At 39.3% G+C, this 23,110-nt stretch overlaps 1 protein-coding gene across 10 annotated transcripts in view; it reads left to right on the forward strand.

The window, feature by feature from the left end:
• Positions 1-23,110, forward strand: part of ptk2aa (protein tyrosine kinase 2aa) — a 105,666-nt gene that overhangs the window by 29,102 nt on the left and 53,454 nt on the right. For 3 of the 10 annotated variants that reach the window (XM_053492120.1, XM_053492121.1, XM_053492123.1), the window contains exons 1-2: positions 16,163-16,237; positions 18,534-18,769. In XM_053492120.1, the coding sequence (XP_053348095.1) occupies positions 16,171-16,237; positions 18,534-18,769 (303 nt within the window). In that variant the 5' untranslated portion in view covers positions 16,163-16,170. Of the gene's footprint in view, positions 1-1,504; positions 1,532-16,161; positions 16,238-18,533; positions 18,770-23,110 lie in introns of those variants that run through there. The other 7 variants (XM_053492125.1, XM_053492124.1, XM_053492126.1 and 4 more) reach the window with 3 other exon arrangements.

The following is a 23,110-nucleotide window of genomic DNA, read 5'->3' on the forward strand; positions in this document are numbered from 1 at the left end:
AAGGATGGCTGGGGGGAGGAAGGAAGGAAGGATTGAAGAAGGAAAAACAAAAGAAGGAAAAACAAATTTGAAAAATAAAAATAGGGGAAGGAAATGAGGGAGAAAGAAATGAGGTACCAGTTGGGGAGATGTACAGTAAGAAATGGTGGACAAAAAATATGAAGAGAGAACAAATGAGAGAAGGTGATAGTGGTACTGATACTGAGGAAGAGTAAGAAACAAAAAGGAAGGAACAGTATAGAGGAGAGGAAGAATACGAGACAGAAATGAGAAAAGAAGAAAGAATGAACAAAACCCTAATTTTGTGAGAGATAGAGTAGAAATCGTTGCACTTGGCATTGAGTTCATGTACTTTTAACGTATTTTATGGCTGGAGTTCAGCAGCTGCCTTGACTTCCTTTATCAGTGTGCGTACAACATTAACCCTGATATACTGTATGTTCAACTATCTATCCCAATATGCTGCTTGGGAATCCCAGAGTATTCCTTTAACGTGCTGCTATCCCTTTTTTTTTTTTTTTCATCACACACTCTAACACACACTTTAACATTTCACTGTGTTTTTCTGTGTTTAAGGATGTAAACGCTTATTTACTGCCGGGGATAAGCAAACGGTTAAGCGTTGTTTATTACACTGGAAGAGGAATGACCCAGTTCTTTAATAGATGCTGTGATCATGTGACACTCTGAGACCTGGGTCTGAGACGAGAGCTCCGTGTTTATGGAAGATTTCCTTTTCCGTCTGATCCGTCATCATAATGTCTGATTATGTTCAGAAATCCAACAATTGGGATAAAACAAATAAAGTTACCTATACAAGCCTGTTACATTGAAACAGATAAAAGAACACACTTGTACTTTTTATTTGCATGACATCAGTGAGATGGCTTAATGGATGTGTTTGAAGGTTCTACTGCCTCTCATGTCTATCCAACACACACACACACTACTACTCTTACACACGTCTCGATCTTTTATATCTTTTAGAGTAAGCGCTGTTATTATGTCATTCATCGCTTATGGCTTTTAGTTTGCAGCTGATTGTTACTGTTTTTTTTGTGCAAGCTGAATTTTGTGCATAAGCTTTTTAAACTCGCCTCCTGTCCATGTAGCTCAGGAACGTTTTAGAAAGAAGCCTGCATTGCTCAACCACATAAGACTTTAAGTGGCATTCATACTCATCCATTCATTTGACCTGATGCCTGTGCAGCATCGTTAATTAATCACAGCCTGCTCATGCTGTATACGGTACATTTATTTACTGTTTATTTTGTGTCTTTTATTTTTATAATGGCATAACTAATAAGGGGAATTAGTGGAATGAGTGTGTCCCAGATTTGTGTGAGGACAGGCAGGGAGTGCTGTGTGTCCAGGCCCGTCTGTCTCCAGGCTTCCCCTGACGGATTAAGGCTGACCCACAAAACCACATGCTACCAAAAGTCTGTGCCAAATGGGCTAAAATGACTGTTTCACTGACACTCTCTCTCTCTTTCTCTCTCTACAGATATTTCAAGAATTTCCTATTACACAGGTGAGTGGCTCAGTTTCCCCTTAAACCCCTTTTACAACAGAGTTATCCCAGTGATGTATCCTATTAGTCATATTATCCATGCATGCAATACACTGCTGAAAATCCGGATTGAGGAGTACAGCGTCCCCTTTTCTACTGTGCTCGTCCTCTACTGCTGGGACCCAAGGACGCAGTTTTCATCGCCAAGTAAAAAATGCACGACAAAGTAAAATCTCAAAACTGCGTTCACATTACCAGCCTGAAATGACTCAATTCTGGCGTTTTTTTCCCCACCCTTATGTGCACTGATCTGTTTTTTTTTAAGCTGAATGAACGCACACATGTTTTTTAGATCAAATCCACGTACTTCTGTATGTGGTCCTTGATCAGATACATATCCGCCACATGGTCATGTGATGGACAGATTGGGATCCATGCAACTTTTATGCCTTTTGACTTTTTGGAGCGCTCACGGACATCAGTCAGCACCAGTAGCACTGGGATTTCACAGCAGCCCTAGCAATAGATGCTAAAACATCTAAAGTGAAGCATCTGTCTTTTCTCTGTACTCTGGACGTCAATAAATACAGCCGGCTACCTGCTGTCCTCCAGAGCAAAATCCCATGCATATTTTTTTTGCATGGGATTTCTAAAATGAATTGAAAAAAATGACCTTGTGACATGTATTTTAACCCAAAAATTTATCAACACGCACATACAGTACATGCCATTTCAAAGGACAGATGAATCCTCATTAGAGTCAAATAATTGTTACCTGTACGTGACCCGCCATGATGTGCAAATCCGATCTGACAAAAAAATAAATAAATCAGCATTGAGTGATGTGACCTGTAATGTGACTATAGCTCAAGTTGAAAACAAGCATGCATTTGGATGCAAAGCATAAGATGTTTGGTGGAAGATATTTTTGGTGCTCTTGTCCCTGTGCACAGAAGGCAGTGGTACTTTGGAGTGTAACAGCATTAATATTTCATGTGTTTTCCGCAGGGGTGTTTGAGGAGGAAGAGTGTCTGAGTGGCATTTTCCTCCCATACCTGATTTATTATGCCGTGTATGATCGTGTATGATGTGCAATACAGCAGGACTTGAACTTGGACTTGGGGGATTTTCCTCAGCGCTACACTGTCAGTCATACGAGTGGCATCGACAGGCTCCTAGAGGGAACTTTGTCGGGATTTTTTATGTTTTAAACAGAAATGAGAAATGCGAATCTGTACTGAGAATACACAACCGGATACCACAGTGGGCAAAAAAAAAAAAAACGTTTGAAATTGCTTGGCCAGGTCTGAGCCTCGTGACAGCAGAGGGGAAAGTTTTATCCAGTCAGCGATAAGTCATAACAGGCACGCTGTATATTTACATGTGTGTGGGGAACAGATAACATGCAGGAAAAATGATTTTGTAAAGGTCCCTCGGTCGAGATGATGTTGCTTATCTGGATGTTAGATGATCATCAAATGGTTCACCATGCAATTTTTTCCAAAAATCAGGGCTGAAGCGCTAATGGGCAAACTGTTCAACCTCCATTTAACCTCATGCCACCTAAACAGCCAAAAAGGGAAACACAACAGGGTTTTTTTCCCTCTTAAATATTGGTTTGCAGCCGGAAGAGTTCAGTTATAGAACACAAAAAGAAGAATCCAAAAGGACTTTCAGACAGGAAATTGCTCATACCGAGTAAAAGTTAAATGTGAGGACAGTAGCGGTGCAACGATGAATCAGCATTATTGACTAAAATCGATAATTGAATTGGTTATTTAAAGACGTTTATTTGTTTTTGATGTTTATGATTCGGATCGTTCATGACATCAACGCACTTGATTCCCGCATGAACTGTGAACGTTCTAGTGTGTAGCTGTTAAGCCTATTAGAGTGAAATGAGTAATAGTAAAAACACCTTACGAGCAATAAAACTCCCAGGTGTGTAAACATTTCATTCTTAACTTAAGTAAAACAGACGCTAGGTTTAGAGGGAAAGACTCTGGCGTTGTGAAAGGATTCACACCTAAAGAAAATGTAGATAGTTACTGACGGCATGTTGCTGTAAGTCGTGAGCTTTTTTGCTCACAGCAGCACACCTAATTAGCCTGGATAATTTTGCCATATTTGCCTCAGGTGTGTATGCTTTCCCCCACTTACCTCACTCTCCAGCCCTTCACACTTCACTTCACTTCACGTGACCCCGCCATTCGCCACAGACTTTAAGGTGCGTCCCAGTCGGCCTGAAGTACCCTGCGAAGTATACGTCGCTGGGTGTTCAGCCTTGTTAAGTGTGTTTCCAAACAGGGAGCGAAAATTTTCAGTTCAAAGGGAACTGCGAACGGTGTAGGGATCAGGGCTGCTTCACTTCACCGGGAAAAGGGAATGAAAATTTTCCCATAAGTCATTGCGTCTCAAAAAAATGGATTCATGTATTTATTATCATCACTATCGAGTACGACATCATATTAAAATAACAAAAATTTTAATGTTAATTTAATCAAGAAATCCTTAGTATTATATAGTAGACTTGTAATCTGGAAAAAAATGAATAAATCTCTGTACATTTTTAATCAATTATTACTATTAATAATTTTGTGTTTACAAGTTATAGACTGTTTATAATGGTATCAGTATTTGTTTCAATAAATAATTTTATAATTTAATGTCTGTAGTGTGAAATTTTCCACAGCAGCACCAACAGGTATCGGAGGTGCGTATGTTACCATGGTAACGCACAGAGGAAGTGTTGTCTGCGCTGGTGATGTCACAGTGTGTTCCGAATGACGGAGTTTTTTCAAGGGAAGTTGCAAACTGAGCAGGGATTAGGGAGCACCCTGTGAAGTACACTTCGGAATGAAACGCAGCTTTTATCTCTTAAACATTTCAACTTAGCTCCCATAATAACCATCTTCCATATTTAAGCTTTAATAAATAGACATATTTTACTGCCGATATTTTGTTTTTCCTTAGTTTTAGATTTTGTTTCATTAGAAAAGTTTATTAAAAGACATTTTTACTGATGGTTTAATCTTTAGTATCTTGATTGTTAGTTACCGCATGCACAGCACAACCTTAAGCTAAATTTAAATTTGTTTTTGGCCCGGTTACTATTTTTTAAAGTTTAAGAATAGATTGATGTACAAACTTTCCTCTTGTTAACGACATCAATCCCCATTCCTCACTGTAAAAGTTTTTTTTCTTTTTTTTCCCCCTTGACATTTTTTAAAGAAAACTACAGTCAGTCTCAGCACTTTGATGTCTAGGTGTTCTTTCAGTTTTAACTTTCAAAAGAGGATGGTGTGTTTTAAGGTTCCTGGTGTATTGGTTGTGTGACAAGCTGCATCTTTGTCCTATTTGCTGGTGAAAGAATGACTGTTTAGATTTTCTAAGTAAGTTACAACAGAGGTTAACTTGTTTCGTGCACGTTTCACAGCTTTAAACATAACTAAATATATGTGTTGGCAAATTGCTGAGGTATAATAGAAATAAAACATTTTGATGCATACTATTGCAAAATACTGCTCTCTGAAGTAATACAAGCAATTCACACCACAGAGTCTTTGATATAACCTTTTTTAACGTCTTTCCATCATCTTGTGTGCGTGCTTGTGTTGTGGCATTTTGTAAAGAGGATTAGGATGCCTGTGAAGAACTTTCTATTTCTTTATTCCCTCTTTCCTCTTCCCTTTGCAGCGGGTAATGAAGTAGAGTTACTCCTGATACAGAGCTCATAGCCTGCTGTAATCATGTAGTTGTCATCCTTAATAAAGCGCTCTGTTTTTTTGCGCTATAGAGTCAGTACACAGCTGAGCAATTAGTCTTCCCGGTGTTACCAAGGACACTTGTATAAAAGTGCTCGTCCTGTTCACTGCTTTATGCCTTATATTCAGCTTCAAGCTTTATTGTGTGTATTTGAATTGCACTTGTCATTTGTGTCATACTGCCAGTGTACACCAGGACTCATACTTTTGCTCAAGTTAGTGTGCACAGAGCAGCACTCGGGGTCTGATTTTCTTGTAGATGTTGGAGTTTAGTGTACTGAACAGGTGCTGCTTCAGGAGAGGTTCTGCATACTAATCTTGCTACAGCACACTTGATAAAAAATCAGGAAATGAGTACAGATCAGTTATGCATAGTAGTATTGATGCATCACACCCGAGACAATCAGGATCGGTTCTGTACACAAAATGGATGAATGCTGATCTGGGTTCAGTTCTTTATACTATTTATACTATGCAAACTGACCTGAGATCAGAGTTTATTATTAGGTTCTAAATAAAAGGCAGGGCTATAATAGCAGGTAGAACTGATCTTTGATCAGCATTTCATCATAAATTTCCAAACATTATTAAATATACACTAAAGGCTAATTTCTTCTTATGTTGAGATTTGCCCTAATCAGTATTCAGAACTGATCCTGAATCAGCCATTCATGTCCTGTGCTTCATATTTGTGCGCCGACATTATCAGTATGCAGAGCTGATCTTGGATCAAAGTTAATTTTTAATAATCTATTATCAAGTACATGCTAGAGCTTGTAGCTGTCCAAAAAAAAACTATTGTGTGAGCTTCATGAGTATAACGCCTGCTAATATATTTGTTTTATATCATATTATCCAAGATGCTTTAATGTGGTGCATTAAGGAGTGGCATCTGGGCTTATCAGGGCATTTACTGTTTATCTCCACTTTTTCAGACTGTGAAAGATAAATGATAATTAATCCACGTTAAGGATTAGGGACATTTGCATGTTGAGATCCTTGTGAAAAAAACATTAAACATAGTGGAGTGAATGCTTTACGCTGTAGTAAAATTGACTTGCAGCTGTCAGAAAGGAAGAGGATGAGAAGAACAAAGAGCAAGGGGAAGTGAAAGAGCAGGTTCGAAGTGCTAAAGGAAGCGACTCGGCTCATCTGCTTGGTTTCCGGTCTGCCAAAGGAATCCATGGACACCAGTTTATACCCTGATTATAATTTGACATTGTCCATTTGCAGGCCCTTCCTGTAGATTTACTTGTTATCCACTCTAATGCTATAAGCCACATGTCCCTTCTTTCTCTTCTCCATCTTTGTTTGGACAATATATGGCCGGAATTTGAATAGTACTTGACATCCCTTGGGTTTTCTGTCACAATAGGGACATTGACAGTCCGCTTTCTTAATGAGGCAGCTCCAGCTGTGGCAATAACACCTTCTGCTTGCAGATTTATTTGTTGATTTTTTTTCTTTTCTTGCAGCATATTTCAGCACTGACAATCTGCTGTGTGTTCAGCGTCAGCTCCGGTGATGGAAATATGACCATTGTGGTGCGAGGCCTTTGTTTGCATGTGCATGCTGCGTGAAGAAGGCAGTGGGCCGGACATAAGGGGTTTGTATATGGATGGGGAGACCACCACTCCTGTCTTAACCCTTTTCCTCTTTTGTGTTGAGCCTTTGTTTGAGAGATCTGTACCCCACTGTTAATGTGAATGACTGCTTTGGGGAAGGCCCTTCGACTTCCTCTTCCTCCTCCTGCTGTCCTGGAGCTGAAATGCAGTACTCTCTGGTGTGAAAACCCAAAGCGTCTCATTAGAACGGGCTTTTTTGTGTGATAGACTTTAATTTAGAGGCTACTTCATCCCAGCTGTAGTTGTGTTTCAGTATTTATGTTCCTTTAATTTAAAAGCTTTCTGGAGAATAAGGTGGTATTGCAAAAAGAAAGATGGTTTGCCTTTTGGTGGTTCGAGTTTTCTCTAGTCTGAGACACGGATGTTAATGTGTGGTGACAGAAGGTCTGAGCAGATTCCAGACTGAAATGTAGCCAGTCTGGTATTTCCATCGCGTCGGAGGAATAGTCGTATCAGTCTCTGAACGACTTGGCTGAATGCTATCTCTGCTTTCCAGGAATGCTGGACTGAAACGCACTCCTGGCTTCTCTGTGCTTCTCTTGAATGGGCGTCAAACACAGGGAGATCCCCTGCTGATAAAGCACTGAGATCGGCTTTATACTAAATTCCACCCCTCGGTGTCCATCTTTAAACCCCCCACCCCCCAATCTCTGGACCTCTAACGCTGGACTTCTGATCCTAATCATCTCACTCATTATATATGTACTAGAGTTGTTACATTTCTTCTGTTAACGGTCACACTTTGGGAATTTCATTTCAGTTTATTTTTTAGCATTTTATCGTACAGGGCAAACATTTTAACAGCTGGGAAATGGGAAATGGGACAAACGAGACACAATTTTTAGCTTAAAAAGTAAAAACCTTTTGCGGCAAAATATTTGAGCCTGCTCAGGATGTCACTGTATGTGTTTTTTTTTTATTTTATTTTTTTACATTTCTCAGTTGTGTTTTTGTGTAATAATGCCCGAATAAAGTGTATTTGTGTTTTAATCATTAGGTTATCAGAATTCGTGACTTACCATGAAGTTTTTTCAAACTGATATTAAAGCTAAACATTTCACATCATGTCTTATTGGGGATGCTTGTGTGTGTGACAAATTAAATGTGAATTTGAAAATTGTATTTAGGAAAGCTTAAAGGTAGCTTTGTAATAATAAGTTTTTTAGGTCCTGAGTGCCCTTTTTATTTCATTTTAAATGAACGTGCACTTTTTCAGTGTACAAAAGTTATTTTTAAGTCATTTAAAAGTGGTCCTGTGCTCCAAATTTTAAATTCTTTTTCTCCCCCCTTCCATGCGACTCCCAATACTACAAAGGTTTGCACTATTTACTTTTTAAGTTCCAATCGGTTGCCATTATCTCTATAAAATCCTTAAAATACCTTAATAACTGCAAATCAATCATTGCTAAATAAGATCGATCGGACGCTGATCAGTATCGATCGATAATCATTTAATTTTTTTTACAGATCTGTTGTCTCTCAACTTGCCGATCACATAAACCGATACTATTGTGATGATGCAAATCCATGAGTCGACAGACACATCAACATTCAATCTGGGAATATCACCAAGTCTCTTTAAAGGCGTCCGATTTGCAATATGCAAAGTAAATGTCTGACAAAAGCAGCAAATCTCATTCGCCGGCTAAGAAAAAAAACCACATAGTTTAAAGTGGCATTTTAGAAAAGCATTTCGGCCTGTATGAGAGCGTTTCGATGCTTGTTAAAGAATGGGAAATGTTTGCTCTTTAATCGAGAACAGGCTATTCTATTGGTTTCAGTTTTATTATAATCTGCATGAAATATCAAGAGAATGGTATATGTTGCCTTCCAATAAATAAAAGTTAAATAAATAAATTCTTGATGATTTTAAAAAAAAAATCTTAATTGTTGTAGTCATACACAGTGGTTTAGAATGGCAGTAAATAAATAAATACATCTGCAGAGTAAAGAGAACACTTTAATAGGCAGATCCCGATAACCCACACACACCTGTGATTCAGTATCATTATATGTATCAGCATTCTAATTTTAGTGATCGGACCCTAAATCCCTGATTGAACCTATTGCTTATGGTTGTGAGAATTCAATTCAGTTTTAGATAATATAATATAGAAATATTGGTGTGGGCTTTTTGCATCTTATTGCACCAGGCTACAGACACACGCCTCTGTTCAGGGTTAAGGACAGAGGTGTGTCTACATCAGTGCTGGTAAATGATTGATTGTGCTTCAGGGCACTAGGGTGAGTCCACAGCATTATGTCAGCATCTGCACCCTTCACAGCCTTTGTGAACTAATCCGAGGAAGCAGAGGAGTGTTTATTGGGCACGATGCCATACTGGTCAGAGAAGGCAGATGCAGGGCCGCGAACAGGGTCAGGCCTGATTTGCGGCCTGGTTTGCTTCGGTAAACAGCCATGGGACGGACTGAATGGGAAATGAGAGGAAGATTTGCATATTAATGAGCTTCGGTTGAGCTCCTCTGACCCCTCCTTTTCTCTCACTCTCTCTCTTCTCTTCTCGCTGCAGTTGCCACAGAGAAGCTGTGGAATACTCACAGGCTTGGGTCTATATCTCCCCATTTCTCTCTCTTTCACCAGATGCTGCTCAACGTATCCTCTCGCTCTTTCCTCTGGCCGCGTTGTTCTTTTCTCGTCTCTGTGATTTAAGACCGCGTCCTTTAAGCCGACTTTTAACTAAGCTGGCTGTGGCCTTATTCCTTGGTCGAGGGTCAGTTCTCAGGCTTGGACTCTGGCAGCCAGGTTGGCATTAGTATCCAGTGGCAGACCGAATTGGATCGGATCATCGGCTACACCCAGGACCGGAATCTTGCTGTTATTTCCTTGCTGGATTTGTATTCTCGACAGGACCATGAGCATCTGTCGTGCGTAACTAGAGCGGGGGATCGCCAGAGCCGGGGCCTAGGGTCCTATGCTGGTGTATGAAAACAGCGGCTGCTGGACGGCCGCTCGCATGCGGGTAGAGATGAACCACTGCATTCCCTTCCCGATGTGCCTGGCTGGAGGTAGTCGTCTTTCCGCCTGTTCATGTACTATATATTGACCTTTGTTTTCTTCTGTCTAAATCTTTAGCTCTTCCTCTTCAGCTCTGCAGTAGTGTAGTGTTTGATTGACACACAAGTTGTAGCCTCTTATTGTAGCCGTTAATTATTATCTTGGAGCTATGTGTTATATTTATTACATGCAAATGTGCGTAAAAAAAATCTAATGGTTAAAGTCGAGGATTTAGTCATGACTGTCTGGCGTGTGTATAGTTAACCTGTTGCTCATCTGAATAGTTCGCTGGAAATTAGACATGAGGTGACCCATCAGCTCCTGGGCCACCAGGAGATGGTTTGACATTTTTGTCCAAAAATCTGTCAATATATTAAATAAACAAATTTTGAGGTCTAGTAATTAAATTCAGTGCCAAAACAAATATTGGTCTTAATTAAGACTTGCCCTTTACGCAGTCAGATTTGTTGTTCACACATTTCTCGTTCCAAGCCTTGGGTATCATCTGCAGCAGAGATTTATCAAGCTGCACATTTATTCATATTTAATTTTTTGCTTTCTGATCTAATTAATTATAATCGGCTGTGATATGATTGAACCTGGCTGACATTGTTATCAGCTTTCGTTTTTATTTTGACTCGAAAATTTCATGCATGTAAAACAATACTGGCTTATAATTAAAGCGGAATAAATTGGACAAATAACAATATCGGAATTTAGCAAAGTGATGTCAACCCAGTTATGACTCGATTTATTATGCTACTGATCGGTAAAAGTCTTTTCTTACTAATGGCATCAACAGTGGACTGAAGCACAAAATGTTTTTCACCTCTGAAGGAAAGTCACACTGCAGCAGATCATTATACTGAACGGCATTGCAAAGTGTAGGGAAATTCAGCGTGCCCTCGTGGTTCAGAGGTGGGTGTGTGTCTGTGAAAGACGTCACTCTCGCATTCACTCGGCATGTTTTTGTCTGTGTGCTGGCTTTGCGTCAGCAGCTGCCTCAGCACCCATCAATCTCGCCAACAGTACCAAACAGCTTTATCTGACACACATTCTTACTAATTAGATCCTCTTTTCTTTTAGTGTGAATGCTGGAACTGTGCAAGATTAATGAGGTTTCGATTGTGAGAACGTTTATTATTAATTCGATGCAAAGTTTAAAACTAGCTATGGTATGCATAAAATTAGGTTGAAAATAATGAATAGAATATTTAATATGCTTGTGCTGCTTACTTCAAAAGGACTTTAAGGTATTAAAATTAGAAGAGAATGACCTCACAAATAGGAGTAAATACTTTCACATTGATTCTGTTTAGTATGAAGCAAAAGAGTGCTTCATGCACACAATTTAGTAAAAATTCATGCACATTAAATACTTTAACCATCATCAAAAAAATAGAGATAAATAAGTAAATTATCCTCTTTAATTACTTAAAGTGAGGGAATGAAGTAAGGAAAATATGAGACGTGCATACGCTATTAACACAAAACGTGCGGATGAATTATATCTGTCCACAGATGAAAAAAATAATACATGGGAATTAGTTTTATCTTGTGCACATGCAATAGTTTTTCATGTGCATTTTTCCCCCCTCTCTATTACTACAATGGCGCTCTATAGTTTAACATGTTTGCATCAAGGTTCTGATCCGTTTGCATACGTTTTGTTTGGTTTTATGTCATCGGTCAATGATAACTCCTAAGCAGTTGATATAAAGATTTAAAAACTGTCTGTTTTTTTTTATTTTATATATATATCTGTATAGTGCTGATAACAGTTGTACTGTCTTCTTGCTTGATTAACTCTGTTCAGCTTAATGAATATACAAAAAGTGCTTTTATTTCAAACAGGCTGTATTTGCAGTACCTCTGTTATTTGTTTGATATCGGCCATCAGAAACGGGCCTTAAGGGCCATGGTTTTTGATCTCGTAGTATCTTTGAAGCGTTTATGAATATTTAAGCAGCATCCTGCTGTTAGCGGGCAGCTATGGACATGTTTAAAGGTCTGGCTGGAGGACACGGGTGTTGCTTGGAGATCTGAGTCGAGCACTGACCCGAGACACCTTATTGCCAAAGGAGATCGGTCTGATCAAGCTGCGCGTCGGCTGAAGCAGCTGTTCAGATTGCAGATGTGGGTAATTTACGCTTGGTTGTGTTTGGTCCAGTTTCAACTGTACTGTAGTGTTTGTCCGTGTGTTGCAGCATTACTACTGTAACCGTACCCATTACCCCAACAATCACTTTGATCATCATTTTAAAGGACTACCTGTCTTACTGCCACGCTCTGTTTCAAGTTCTCAATGTTAATAAATGATCAAGAAGCAGAGCTCGTGTATTGCTGCTCATGCAACACTGCTTACATAACCACCTTATGTAAAGTCCTTTTTTTTTTATAAGCTCTTTTTTACCTTCTAGCCCTGATCATATACATCTCTCGACCTCCTAATGCAAATCCCTTCTGCAATAAAGTCTTTCTTCCGGGGTTTATTCATTTTTTTACTAAACCCACATAATATGATGAGATGTTTTAACTTGTTCCTGATGATCTATTTATTGATGATATTCTCAGAAGCAGGTTCAGGTCAGGATGTGTTCATATTAATGACTGATGTGTGTTATTTATGATTATTCATTTTATGGCTAAAAGCTTTGAGCTCATTTGGATGTGTACAGGTTTTAAATGTCATTCTCCGAGCTTGCTAATTGGCATAAAAGGCGCACTGAGCTGGCTGACTCCAGTGATGTTAAAGGACACTTTATCTGTCAAGACGTCCCCACTGTTCTGTCTTCCTGTGTGCTTCCGCTGAGTTAGTGTCATGCTCCAGTAAATCCTTATCAGTATACCAGACTCGGATCACATGATTTCACCCATCCAACAGCCACTGTGGTCTCCGCTTGCTGTCATATTCCCGTATTTTTCAGTCTTGCCGTACCGCTCCTGACGTTGCCCGCACGCTGACAGGCTTACTGTTCAGCTTCCTGCCTCACACCATGAGCGTCTGGGATATTAATAACTCTCTCGTATGCCGTCCCTGTTGTTTATCTTTCTTTTCATACCACCGGATCTATCAGCGTGGAGAACGTGTCCTTGCAAATAAAGCAAATGGGATTTCGAGTTAAACCCTAGGACAAAGCCGGTTTATCTCCCAGTGCAATTTAGAGGCTTTACACTGTTGCAGTAAAGGCCAAACAACAACAATGAGAAGATCAACAGGTGAACTTGCATAGTAATCATTTGAATGTATTGTCTGCTATGATTATTTTTTAAAGATCAAATAGAAATATTTAAATTAATACCTTCCATATGCTATTGTTAATTTAGGCATTGCCACAGTACAAAAGATAATAGAAATTTTATTATGCATTTTTATTTTGTATTTAATTAATTCATAAATTCTTTAATTATTGTCCTGAATTTAAATGTAATTTTCAGACAGTGTAGCCCTTATTGAACACGCTGTGTGTAGACCAGTGATCGTCATACAGTATTTACATTCACAAGCCATAGCTTTTTCTAATGGACTTGATAGGTCAGGTTTCAAATCAGAATCGATTCTTATATTTTAGGTAAACTTGTAAAATGTTTAAATGTTCTAAAAGTGAAGAATTCTTTAAACATGCATTACCAGAGTTAATGCACAAAAATACATACTCACTTGCAATTTCCCTCAAAAACTTGCATGTACATTAGTGATGGGTTGTTCATGAACGGTTTATTCTCTTTGAACGAGTCTTTAATGTGACTCAGAAGAACGAGTAGTCTCAGAGTGATTCGTTAATTTTTTTGTGTTGGGAGCGCATAGCATCACAAAACAAATGAGTAGATGCTTCTCAAGTCTCCTTGTACGAATCATTCGGTTTTTTTTGTCACAGGCTCCCATAGACGCTATGCAGTGCAATAGGTTTGAATTGACAGACCGACTCGCACTAGAAGACTCATGAGAAGAACCGCTCAATTCTGTTTCCTGTGTAATGCACTACATGGCATCTATGGGAGTTACGTGACAAAAAAACAAATGATTCGTACAAGAAGACTTAAGAATGATGCTCATTTGTTTTGTGATGCTTTGCTTTGAGTCACATTAAAGACTCGGAAGATTTGAGAGGTGAGCTGCACATTCTGTTTATCATATGTCCTTAGCTGCATTTTAATATTTTCATTACTGGAACTCTAGCCAAAACATTTTATTTTATTTCTGATCAAAATAATAAAATGAACTAAATGACTCAAAAAAAAGCTTCATTCATTTTGATGAACAAGATTTAAAGAACCGAGTCACTAAAACTTCCCATCACTAATGTGCATGAGTATCTCATCTTTCTCTACTTATGAGAGTATGAGCAGTTGGAGCAATACAGCCATTTAGTCAAATGGAACATGGCAGCTCAAGAAGCTTTTGCTTTGTTTAAAATATGACATTATGAAAAATCAACCATACAAGTTATACAGCATTTCATTGCATATTAGACATGTTCAGTCTCTTTTAACATTTTCAAACTTAAAAGACAGTTAAAAATATATCAGACAAATTTTAGACAAAAAGACAATTAACGTTAGTGCTTTTAATTAAAAGCAAATCCGCTTCTAACATTGTTCTAACATTTCTACATATTAAAGAAGAAAATAGCATGTAATGTTACTGACCGTTAGAAATAGAAAATGAGGACCCGAGTCTGTTCACATGAAGAGTTGAGTACGTTCAGTCCAAACTGTTTTTTAAACCCAGAAACCAGAATTTCTGATGCATCTAAATGCGGGGGTCCAAGGTTTGCTGTAATTGAACTCGGATGCAGAATACAGTACGGTATTTTAGCTTTGACTGATATTGACCAGTGATGACGTTTAAATCAAGAGTCACAGATAAGAATAATTTATTTACAGTTAGACATGTTGGTATAAATGTTTACACAGATATTGATCGGTAAAGATGGATTTTGTTTTTTGTTTTTACATAGGAAATGTTGTGAAGTCCTTAATCTGCTGAAAATATAACAAAAAGAACAAGAAAAGGTTAACCTTAAAGTTAGGTAGTTTTTACTCAACTTTAAGGTTAACTTTAAACTTACTAACGTTAACTTTTTTTAATTTATTTTTTCATAAACCCCACCTGCGTTATGATTGGTTACAAGAATTCAGTCTTATCTGTGATTGGGTAGATCCTCAATACACATCCTGTGTGTGTGGAAATGGCGAGCCAATCGGTGCTCGTCGCTCAGCCAGTGACCCAGTGAGTAAAACTAAAGACTGGTTCGAGATGGTTGTTTTCATGGAGTTTACTGATGAGGAACGGAAGCTAAATTTCCTTCCAGAAACTCATCGTTTCGCTTAATGTTAATGTGGGACAAATATGCTCAGGAAGAATATATGTATTCCACAAATATAGGAACAAGTGTTTAAATGGCTAATATCTCCCTAATGAATAGATTATCGAATGTTTACACCACCCCACTCAATCCAATTGAAAATCCATTTAGTTTGGGCCAGATGTTCAGATTGAGGTGTTTACCTCATGCATTTTTATTCCCATTGGGCTAGTATTTCCATTATTAGTACCTTCGTATAGGCGGAGTAACACCCTCCAGACCATGTTGTACAAAAAAAGTTGGTTCGTTTCTTCTCAGTTGATCCATCCTCAGCCTAAAAATACCATCCGTAAATAAAAACGTCCCCCAACAGAAATCTTCAATCACAGACCACAAACCAAATCACAAACCATCTGCGGTTTGGGAAGAAATTCAACAAATCTGTCATGACGGCAGGCTTGATTGCGTCGCAGCGCTCGCTTCCTGACGATTGGACGAGCCAAACTCTTCCAGTTTGTGGCTGTTTTGACTAAAGAGAGGGTGTGTAAATAAACTGTGGAGTACGCCTGACTCATGATAGCAATCATTCCAAATCATACCATTGAATTTTATTACTACCCTTGGCTTTTGAATGAAACTGTTCTTAAACTAATTCCAACATGTTGGAGAATGTGATAACGCAGTGGCCTGGAAACGCCGGTTGTGAAAGTGCTGCCTCAGTTATGTACCTGAAGGCCAGGTGATGAGTCCAGACATGAGATATGAAGCCCTGTCTAATCGCGCTCATGAGTCACACAGCAGCCTGCTTCAGCGATATGTACCGGATGTAGGGCTGCGTCAGACACAAGGGGTGTGTGTGTATGTGAGTGTGTGTGGACGCGTGTACGTGTGTGTTCGGCCGGACTAAGATGTTCTGAGAATTCCGTTTTCCTCTCGTCTGTTCGAACATGGCTGCGTGTTTGTGTCTCAATATGAGACCGGAGCGGTCTTCGTCCTTGATGTTTCTGCTTAAAGGTAGGAGATTTGATGATATGCTCCATGTAAGGTTGATTTGTAAGGTTGATGAGTTTTGTGCGTTTATTTGGGAGTGTTTCTTTACAGCGTGTGCTGGTCATACAGTGTAACTGACCTGGTGCAGGGGTAGCTAAGTGGTTAAGACATTGGACTACTGATTGGAACGTCCCGAGTTCAAACCCGTGGTTGGCTGTTAGGGTTCTGGATAAGGGCGTCGTAAACGTAAAATGATCATAATGATCGTAAAATAAATGTAAAAAATTTAAATAATGATCGAAAAAAAATATATAATAATAATGATCGGAAAATATAATAAAAGTCGCTCTGGATAAGGGCGTCATAATCCTAAAATGACTATAACATTTGAATGCATAATAGGGTTAATAAAGAAGAAGATGGGCAAATTTATTTGTAAATTGCCGGTAGATGTTCCTTTTAGAATGTTATATTGTCACTATTCCTTTACTGGCTTGGGTTTTATCACAATATGTATTGTTTCAGATTTGTGAGTATTTATTTACCTACCATAATTTTTTTTCTTTTTGCTGAACTGTATAGTGAGCTAGAGTGTATATACTCTAACTTTGTCTTTAAAACAAGAATCCCAAAATTTCGTGCTAAATCTCGGTACTGTCAAGTGGCATTGCAGTGTGTGTGTGTGTGTGTGTCTGTCTGTGTGTGTGTTGTTGTTGTTCCATACCAGAGGAAGTTTGTGCTATAATGGCACCAAAAGATAAACAGGGTATATGGGGTCTCAGAGGCCCAGACCATCTACGTGTGTGTGTGTGTGTGTGTGTGTGTGTGTGTGTGTGTGTGTGTGTGTGTGTGTGTGTGTGTGTGTGTGTGTGTGTGTGTGTGTGTGTGTGTGTGTGTGTGTGTGTGTGTGTGTGTGTGTGTGTGTGTGTGTGTGTGTGTGTGTGTGTGTGTGTGTGTGTGTGTGTGTGTGTGTGTGTGTGTGCCTCTGTCTGTTTATGTGTATGATGGGTGGTGTGGTCTTGCTGCCTCATGGGAGAACATTCCATCCCTTCTCAAAGTAATGACATGAGATCCCGAGATCATGTATATCACAGTGCACAGTAATAAACAAAACATTACGATTTAAATCACTCTAAAGTGTCGTACTGTGATAAGGGGTAGAACTTAATGTGCTGCACAGTATAGAACTTTTCAGACAGGAAATATGTGCAGTACTGTGCAGAAAGCCTTAGGCATTCTGCATTTATATTTTTATTATTACTTTATTATTACATTAGTACAAAAACTAAATTAGAATTTTGAAACCTCAGTATTCTACCATGAAATTAAAAGTGACAGAAACATATTTGTAAGTCAGAAACGAGAGCAGCATCTTATATAAGCGAACACTTTTTAGACAAAAAACAAAACAAAACAGACAGGACCACATGATAAAGAAGCATGGGTGTGACAGTCCAAGTCCTCGGGTACTTGATACTAAAGGATCTTTATAGCATTTTTTGAAGGCATTCTTGCTTTAAATATTGTTTGCATGTGCCGAAGACTTTTGCACAGTACTGTAACATAACCGGCTTCAAGTGATGGTTTCCGACATTTAGACACATGAATGTTCCTTCATTCTGACACCAATGACCATGACAGTCAAAATTTGCTACATAAACAAGATTATGCAGAACATCTAACATCTTTTTTTTATTTTTTTTATTTTTATGAAGAGGCGTTTGTCTTGAAGTTTTCCTGCATCATAGTGTTACACCATGTTTGTCACAAAGCTGTGTGCTCGGAGTTTCATTCTTAATTCATTGGATAAAAATTCTGTAAAATCCCCCACGAGCATGTGGTGTGTGGAACGCCAGACTTTCCATTCAGAGAAAATAAACAGTGCTAAGATGGTTTGTTTTTAAAGCGTCACTAAACTATAATGCAGCAAACAGTGTTTTAGCACCATGGACAGCTTCGCCGAGTGTCCCCGCGTCTGCCTGCTGAGGTCCGCGTCATCACTTTGCAGCTACATGAATCTGTAGTTGACCAGGCTTTTCTTCCAGTAATCCTCCTTTCGGAATATGTATCCAGCTCTGAGATTGTGTTATGGATCGAGCCTTCACAGGCATATTGATGAATTCTCCTCTTCTACTCGGTGAAAAACCTGTACTCCAAACATGTTGGGCAAAGTGAGTTGCTCAGGGGCATGTAAATTGAAATGCAGAGTAGCTCATAGTAAGGCAAGGTTTTAAATATTGTTTAGTCTGAAATAGTAATGATGGCCATTAATAATAATCGCAGGAATAAACTTGTGGTGTTTGTTGTCTCTCTCTAACAGAATATGACAGACACCTAGCGTACAGTAAAGGCATGGCGACGGCGTACCTGGAGCCCAGCCTGAGCCACGGCGTGGGCGGGGGGGTCAAGTCCCGGCTCAGCGGGGGAACAGAGCGTTCCGCCCCCGCCCCAGACCGCGTCCTCAAGGTCATCCACCACTTTGAGAGCAAGAGCGAACACAGCGAACACAGCACATGGTGCAGCAACATCCGCCACGGAGATGCCACAGACGTCCGGGTAAGAGATGCCTTTTACATTAGTGAGTGGGAAATCCTAAAATCATAAAACTGTAAACGTTTCAATATCGGCAAGACATAGTTGCAAATTGTTTTTATTTTAACTTAATATGATATTGGACGAACATTGTTGGATTGGAAATAGTGTGAAATGCAATGGAATGTTATGGTTAGAGTGGTCATTTGATTTCTATTGAGATTCTGGAATTATCAGAGTTTTAGAAATATCCCGATTCAGTTTAATTTTTTTAGGATTACGTTAAAGTTTTAAGACCAAAAAAGTTTTATACCTTAGTGTAATTCGTTTTTTTTTCTCGAAGAGCTTCACAATTGAGTTGAACATGATTTAATAAAATGTAGCTTATTCCTTATAGCTTACATTTATTCACTCATAAACTTACAGTTTTTAAAAATGTACAAACATAGTCCTTATTTCTAAACAAAATTTGCGAATACTGTCCTCCAACCACACTAAATTGCAGTGTGTCAATAGTTTCGAGAGCTCCACCTGTAAGATTAAAAGAAACAGCTACAGTAGGTTTTACCATCTTAAATTCCTTCACAGTCTCAAAACTCGGTCACGCAGCGCTTAAAGTGGGCAAGCGGCTTCTGATGCAACGTTCTAACGTGCATTTTTGTTGCACTTCTTGGAAGCTTGTGCGCTCAGCACAAAATCGGTCAACTTCCAGACATTTGCAGGTTCAAAGTTGAGTAATTCCAAGCTAGCGAAACAAGTGCTCATGTATGTATCGATGCTACACTATACTCCTGTGCTGTCCAGGCTAATGATCGTGGCAGGACCCTCCTGAAGCTCTAAGCTCTTGAGCCACAATCCCAGAAAGTCTCCCCAAATCCTGGGATCTTGAAGTATTGAATTGATTTAGACACTCAGTTTCCTGGCTCGGTAAAAGCAAATCAAGTCTGTTTTGGAGCAGATGCTCTATTGATCAGCGGGCTTTTCCATCTGCTGGGCGGATTAACATCTTGTTCCTCTTCCTGTGACAGTCCCTGATGGATTCTCACATGTCTCGTATTCATCCGAGCTTTAATCAGCGCCTGTAATCACACACTGCCACGTCCACACAGTGTGTAAGCAACCTGTGGGGTTTTATCACCCTTGAAGATCTGCATATTTCACTGTTTATATAAGCCTTGAAGTGAACTTAATAGTCTGGTGGTTTCGCTGTAAGCAGGAAACGGAGTTGATTAGATGAGCACAGGGAGTAATCCGCTTCCTGTAGTCATGCTCGTCTGAAAGAACACCGCTCAGGTTATCTCCTAAGCTTGAACGCTTATGTGCAGGTTGTCAGTGATAACTCGCGCAGCGTGGCTAGGTTATTAGTCTGATCCAATCTTAAAGATATCATATGGCTTCGGCCTTAGTCTCATGCATTCTGACTCTTGATCAAAACGCCACTTGGGTGTGAGATGTGTGTATTTAAGAGTTTTAGGATCCACGCTTGAGCTTTAGTATCAACACATTTCGGGAGAGCTGTCAGAAGCCCGAAAATAAACAAATCTCGCTGCCGCTCGCTGTAATAAACAGCGGCATCCACCAGGCAGCACATCAGAGCCAAAAGACCTTCCAAGTCAACCTGTAATGTTTAGCCATTTCATACACAGTGATGTCAAACACACTGATTGGCTCTGTTTCTCTTTAAAACCCAACATCTGTGTAATGTTGTAACGATCTGCCTCCTAAATCAGAAACCCTGCCTGTACTAAAATCTTCGAAACAGACTTTTCAGCAGCGAAAGGTTGTTTAATCAGCTGCGGACTTGGGTTGCACTTTTTCCTTCAGTCAAGAGTTGAACAATCAATAATTGATTAATCAGTAATGATTAATGATAACCAGACACACATTTCCCTCTCAGTTCTCGCCACAGTATCAACATTGATCTCAATGATTTACGTTGGTACTGCGCCATGCAGAGAATATCGCATTTATGTCTGTGAGATCACGCGCAAGCCAAACGAGCGCAGGGTCTGGGTAACTGGTTCTGCATTTGCTACCATGACTGATAGTTCCTCTTTTAGATTATGATTTTAAATACGGATCACAGCATGTCAAAATGTCTGATTACAAAAGGATGAACATTAAAAAAAACAGAGGAGGTTGGATGGAGTCTCGTACTGGCAGCCGTGAAATGGATTGAAGCGGGTCAAATGAAAGGATCCATGAGACAGGGATGAGATTTAGGATTTTAGAAATGTTTAGGAGTGAATTATCCATCAGGCAATGACCAGCGTTTTCTGGTCTTCGTGACTGATGAATGTGGTGTATAATTGCTAGCTAGAGGGATGTGGTGCACGTTTTGGGATTACTTGATTTAGTCGCTTATACTTTATTCAGATTGGCTGAGAGAATTGAATCTCGGCTCTGCTTGATAATTTCCATGGTACGAAATGCACAACAAGACAATCCCACCAAGGCATCACAAACTGCTGGGCAAATTACAGCATTTAATGGGACTTTAATGTTCGAGGGGCTAATTGTTTTTATTCCTAATTAAGCAGCGCTGTAAATGATCGTGCATTTTATTCATGCGTTCAGTGGAAACTGAATACATGCTGCACAAAGGCTGCCCTCAAACGCAAAAATGGAATGCTTAATACCACCACCCTGAAGAGTGTCCAGGATTGTAATCTAATCAGAGGAAAGCATAAACCGATCCAAACAAATGGAACAAGCTTGGAAATGTAGGCTCTCGCCCAATGCCATCGTGAACTCCCTAATTAGGCTAATGTGTAATGAGAACCACCCTGAGTTCCAAGCATACACACACACACACACACACACACACACACATACACATACACATACTCTCAATTCCACTGAGACTTCAGTCATTAACCTACCACTGACTACTAATACTCAATCATGAAATCCTGCCGAAGGCATGCTTGATAATCCACCTATCCATGTAATTGAAGATGTTCCGGTATTTGAAAAAACTGCTGGGTTGATTTATTTTTGTAATTTTTAGTTTTGGCTTTGGGATCCACTGGGTGAACACTATTCTAAAAACATTTTCCTATACTGAGTCTGTGAAAATGATCAAATGCTATTTCCTTTATAATAGAACAGAGGGAATTCCATAAATGAGTTTTGAAAAAAGTCAATAATATAACTTAAATTTAAAACTGCAATCATTGTAAAGTTTGAGGACATGAACATTTTTGAAACATTTACAAAAGCTTTTTTTTCAGGGTGTGTTTTCAGTAAGGTCTATTTTTGGTTTTAACATCATGCTTTTGTCATAGATATCAAGTGTAGCTAAGTGGTTAAGGCATTGGACTATTGACCAGAAGGTCTCAGGTTTAAATCCCAGCACCACCAAGTTGCCACTGTAGGACCGTCGAGCAAGGCCTTTAACTGTCAAATGCTCAAATAAAAAAAATAGGGTTAAATGTAAGAGCATCTGCCAAATGTTTAAATGTAAATCTTCAGAACTTGCTTTAATACAGTATATTCTTCAGAAATGCTCCTTTTTACTACAGATGTGCCAGATGTTTTACTTAAAAATAAAAAAATAAATAAATAAATAAATTAAGTTGCAAACTTTTTACAATATGGCTAATGACTCATTGCATTTAATATAGTAAAACAGCTATTTTATAGGAAGCTGAGCTTCTTCTACAAATTTACTTCAGCATTCTATTGCTGTTTATTCACAATTCATATGTGTTTTTTTTTTTTTTTTTTTTTTTTTCTCTCTCTCTCTTTTACTGGAGTCCTCGTCAGAGATGCCAGCGGTATGAATAAGTTGTTACAGTGGGGCACATTCAGAGCCTGGGCGTCTGCCATAGTGAAAAAAAATGTCATGAATATTCCATGCTGGGGAGTGTTTGGCTTGAGTTGTCTGTAGAGATAGAGCTTATGTGTCTCTTTCAGGGAGAGGCTGAGCAGCTAGTGCTGCTGTAACAGAGGTCCAGACACACGTGTGAGAAAGACCAGCAGGCTTTTGCTCCGAGACGAGCTGTCTCATCTGACAGAAACACCAGCGGTGAAGGTTAAAGCTTTAAATGTGATGCTGTTAATGTCAAGAGCCTCTGTATTGCCCATCAGGGTTTCAGTCTATAAAGCCACTTTGATTTATTGGCAGCAGTCAGGCCAAGAATATTTCTTTAGCACTAAGCTTCGTTGATCTCGGCTCTATGACTGACTGCTGTAGCATGTAATGCGGTGGAGAAGGGGGCAGAGTGAGGGTGCTGTGTGCTTATTGGACCAGCGGAGTGTGTGGGTGTTCAGTCCTCATCGGAGCGAGCTCCACATCAACCTATTCGACTCTCTGGAGCCAACAGCACAGCAGTAGTGTCACTCACTCTGTCAGCCTGTTGG

Source organism: Clarias gariepinus, chromosome 3 (genome assembly GCF_024256425.1).
Source record: "Clarias gariepinus isolate MV-2021 ecotype Netherlands chromosome 3, CGAR_prim_01v2, whole genome shotgun sequence".
Taxonomy (NCBI): domain Eukaryota; kingdom Metazoa; phylum Chordata; class Actinopteri; order Siluriformes; family Clariidae; genus Clarias; species Clarias gariepinus.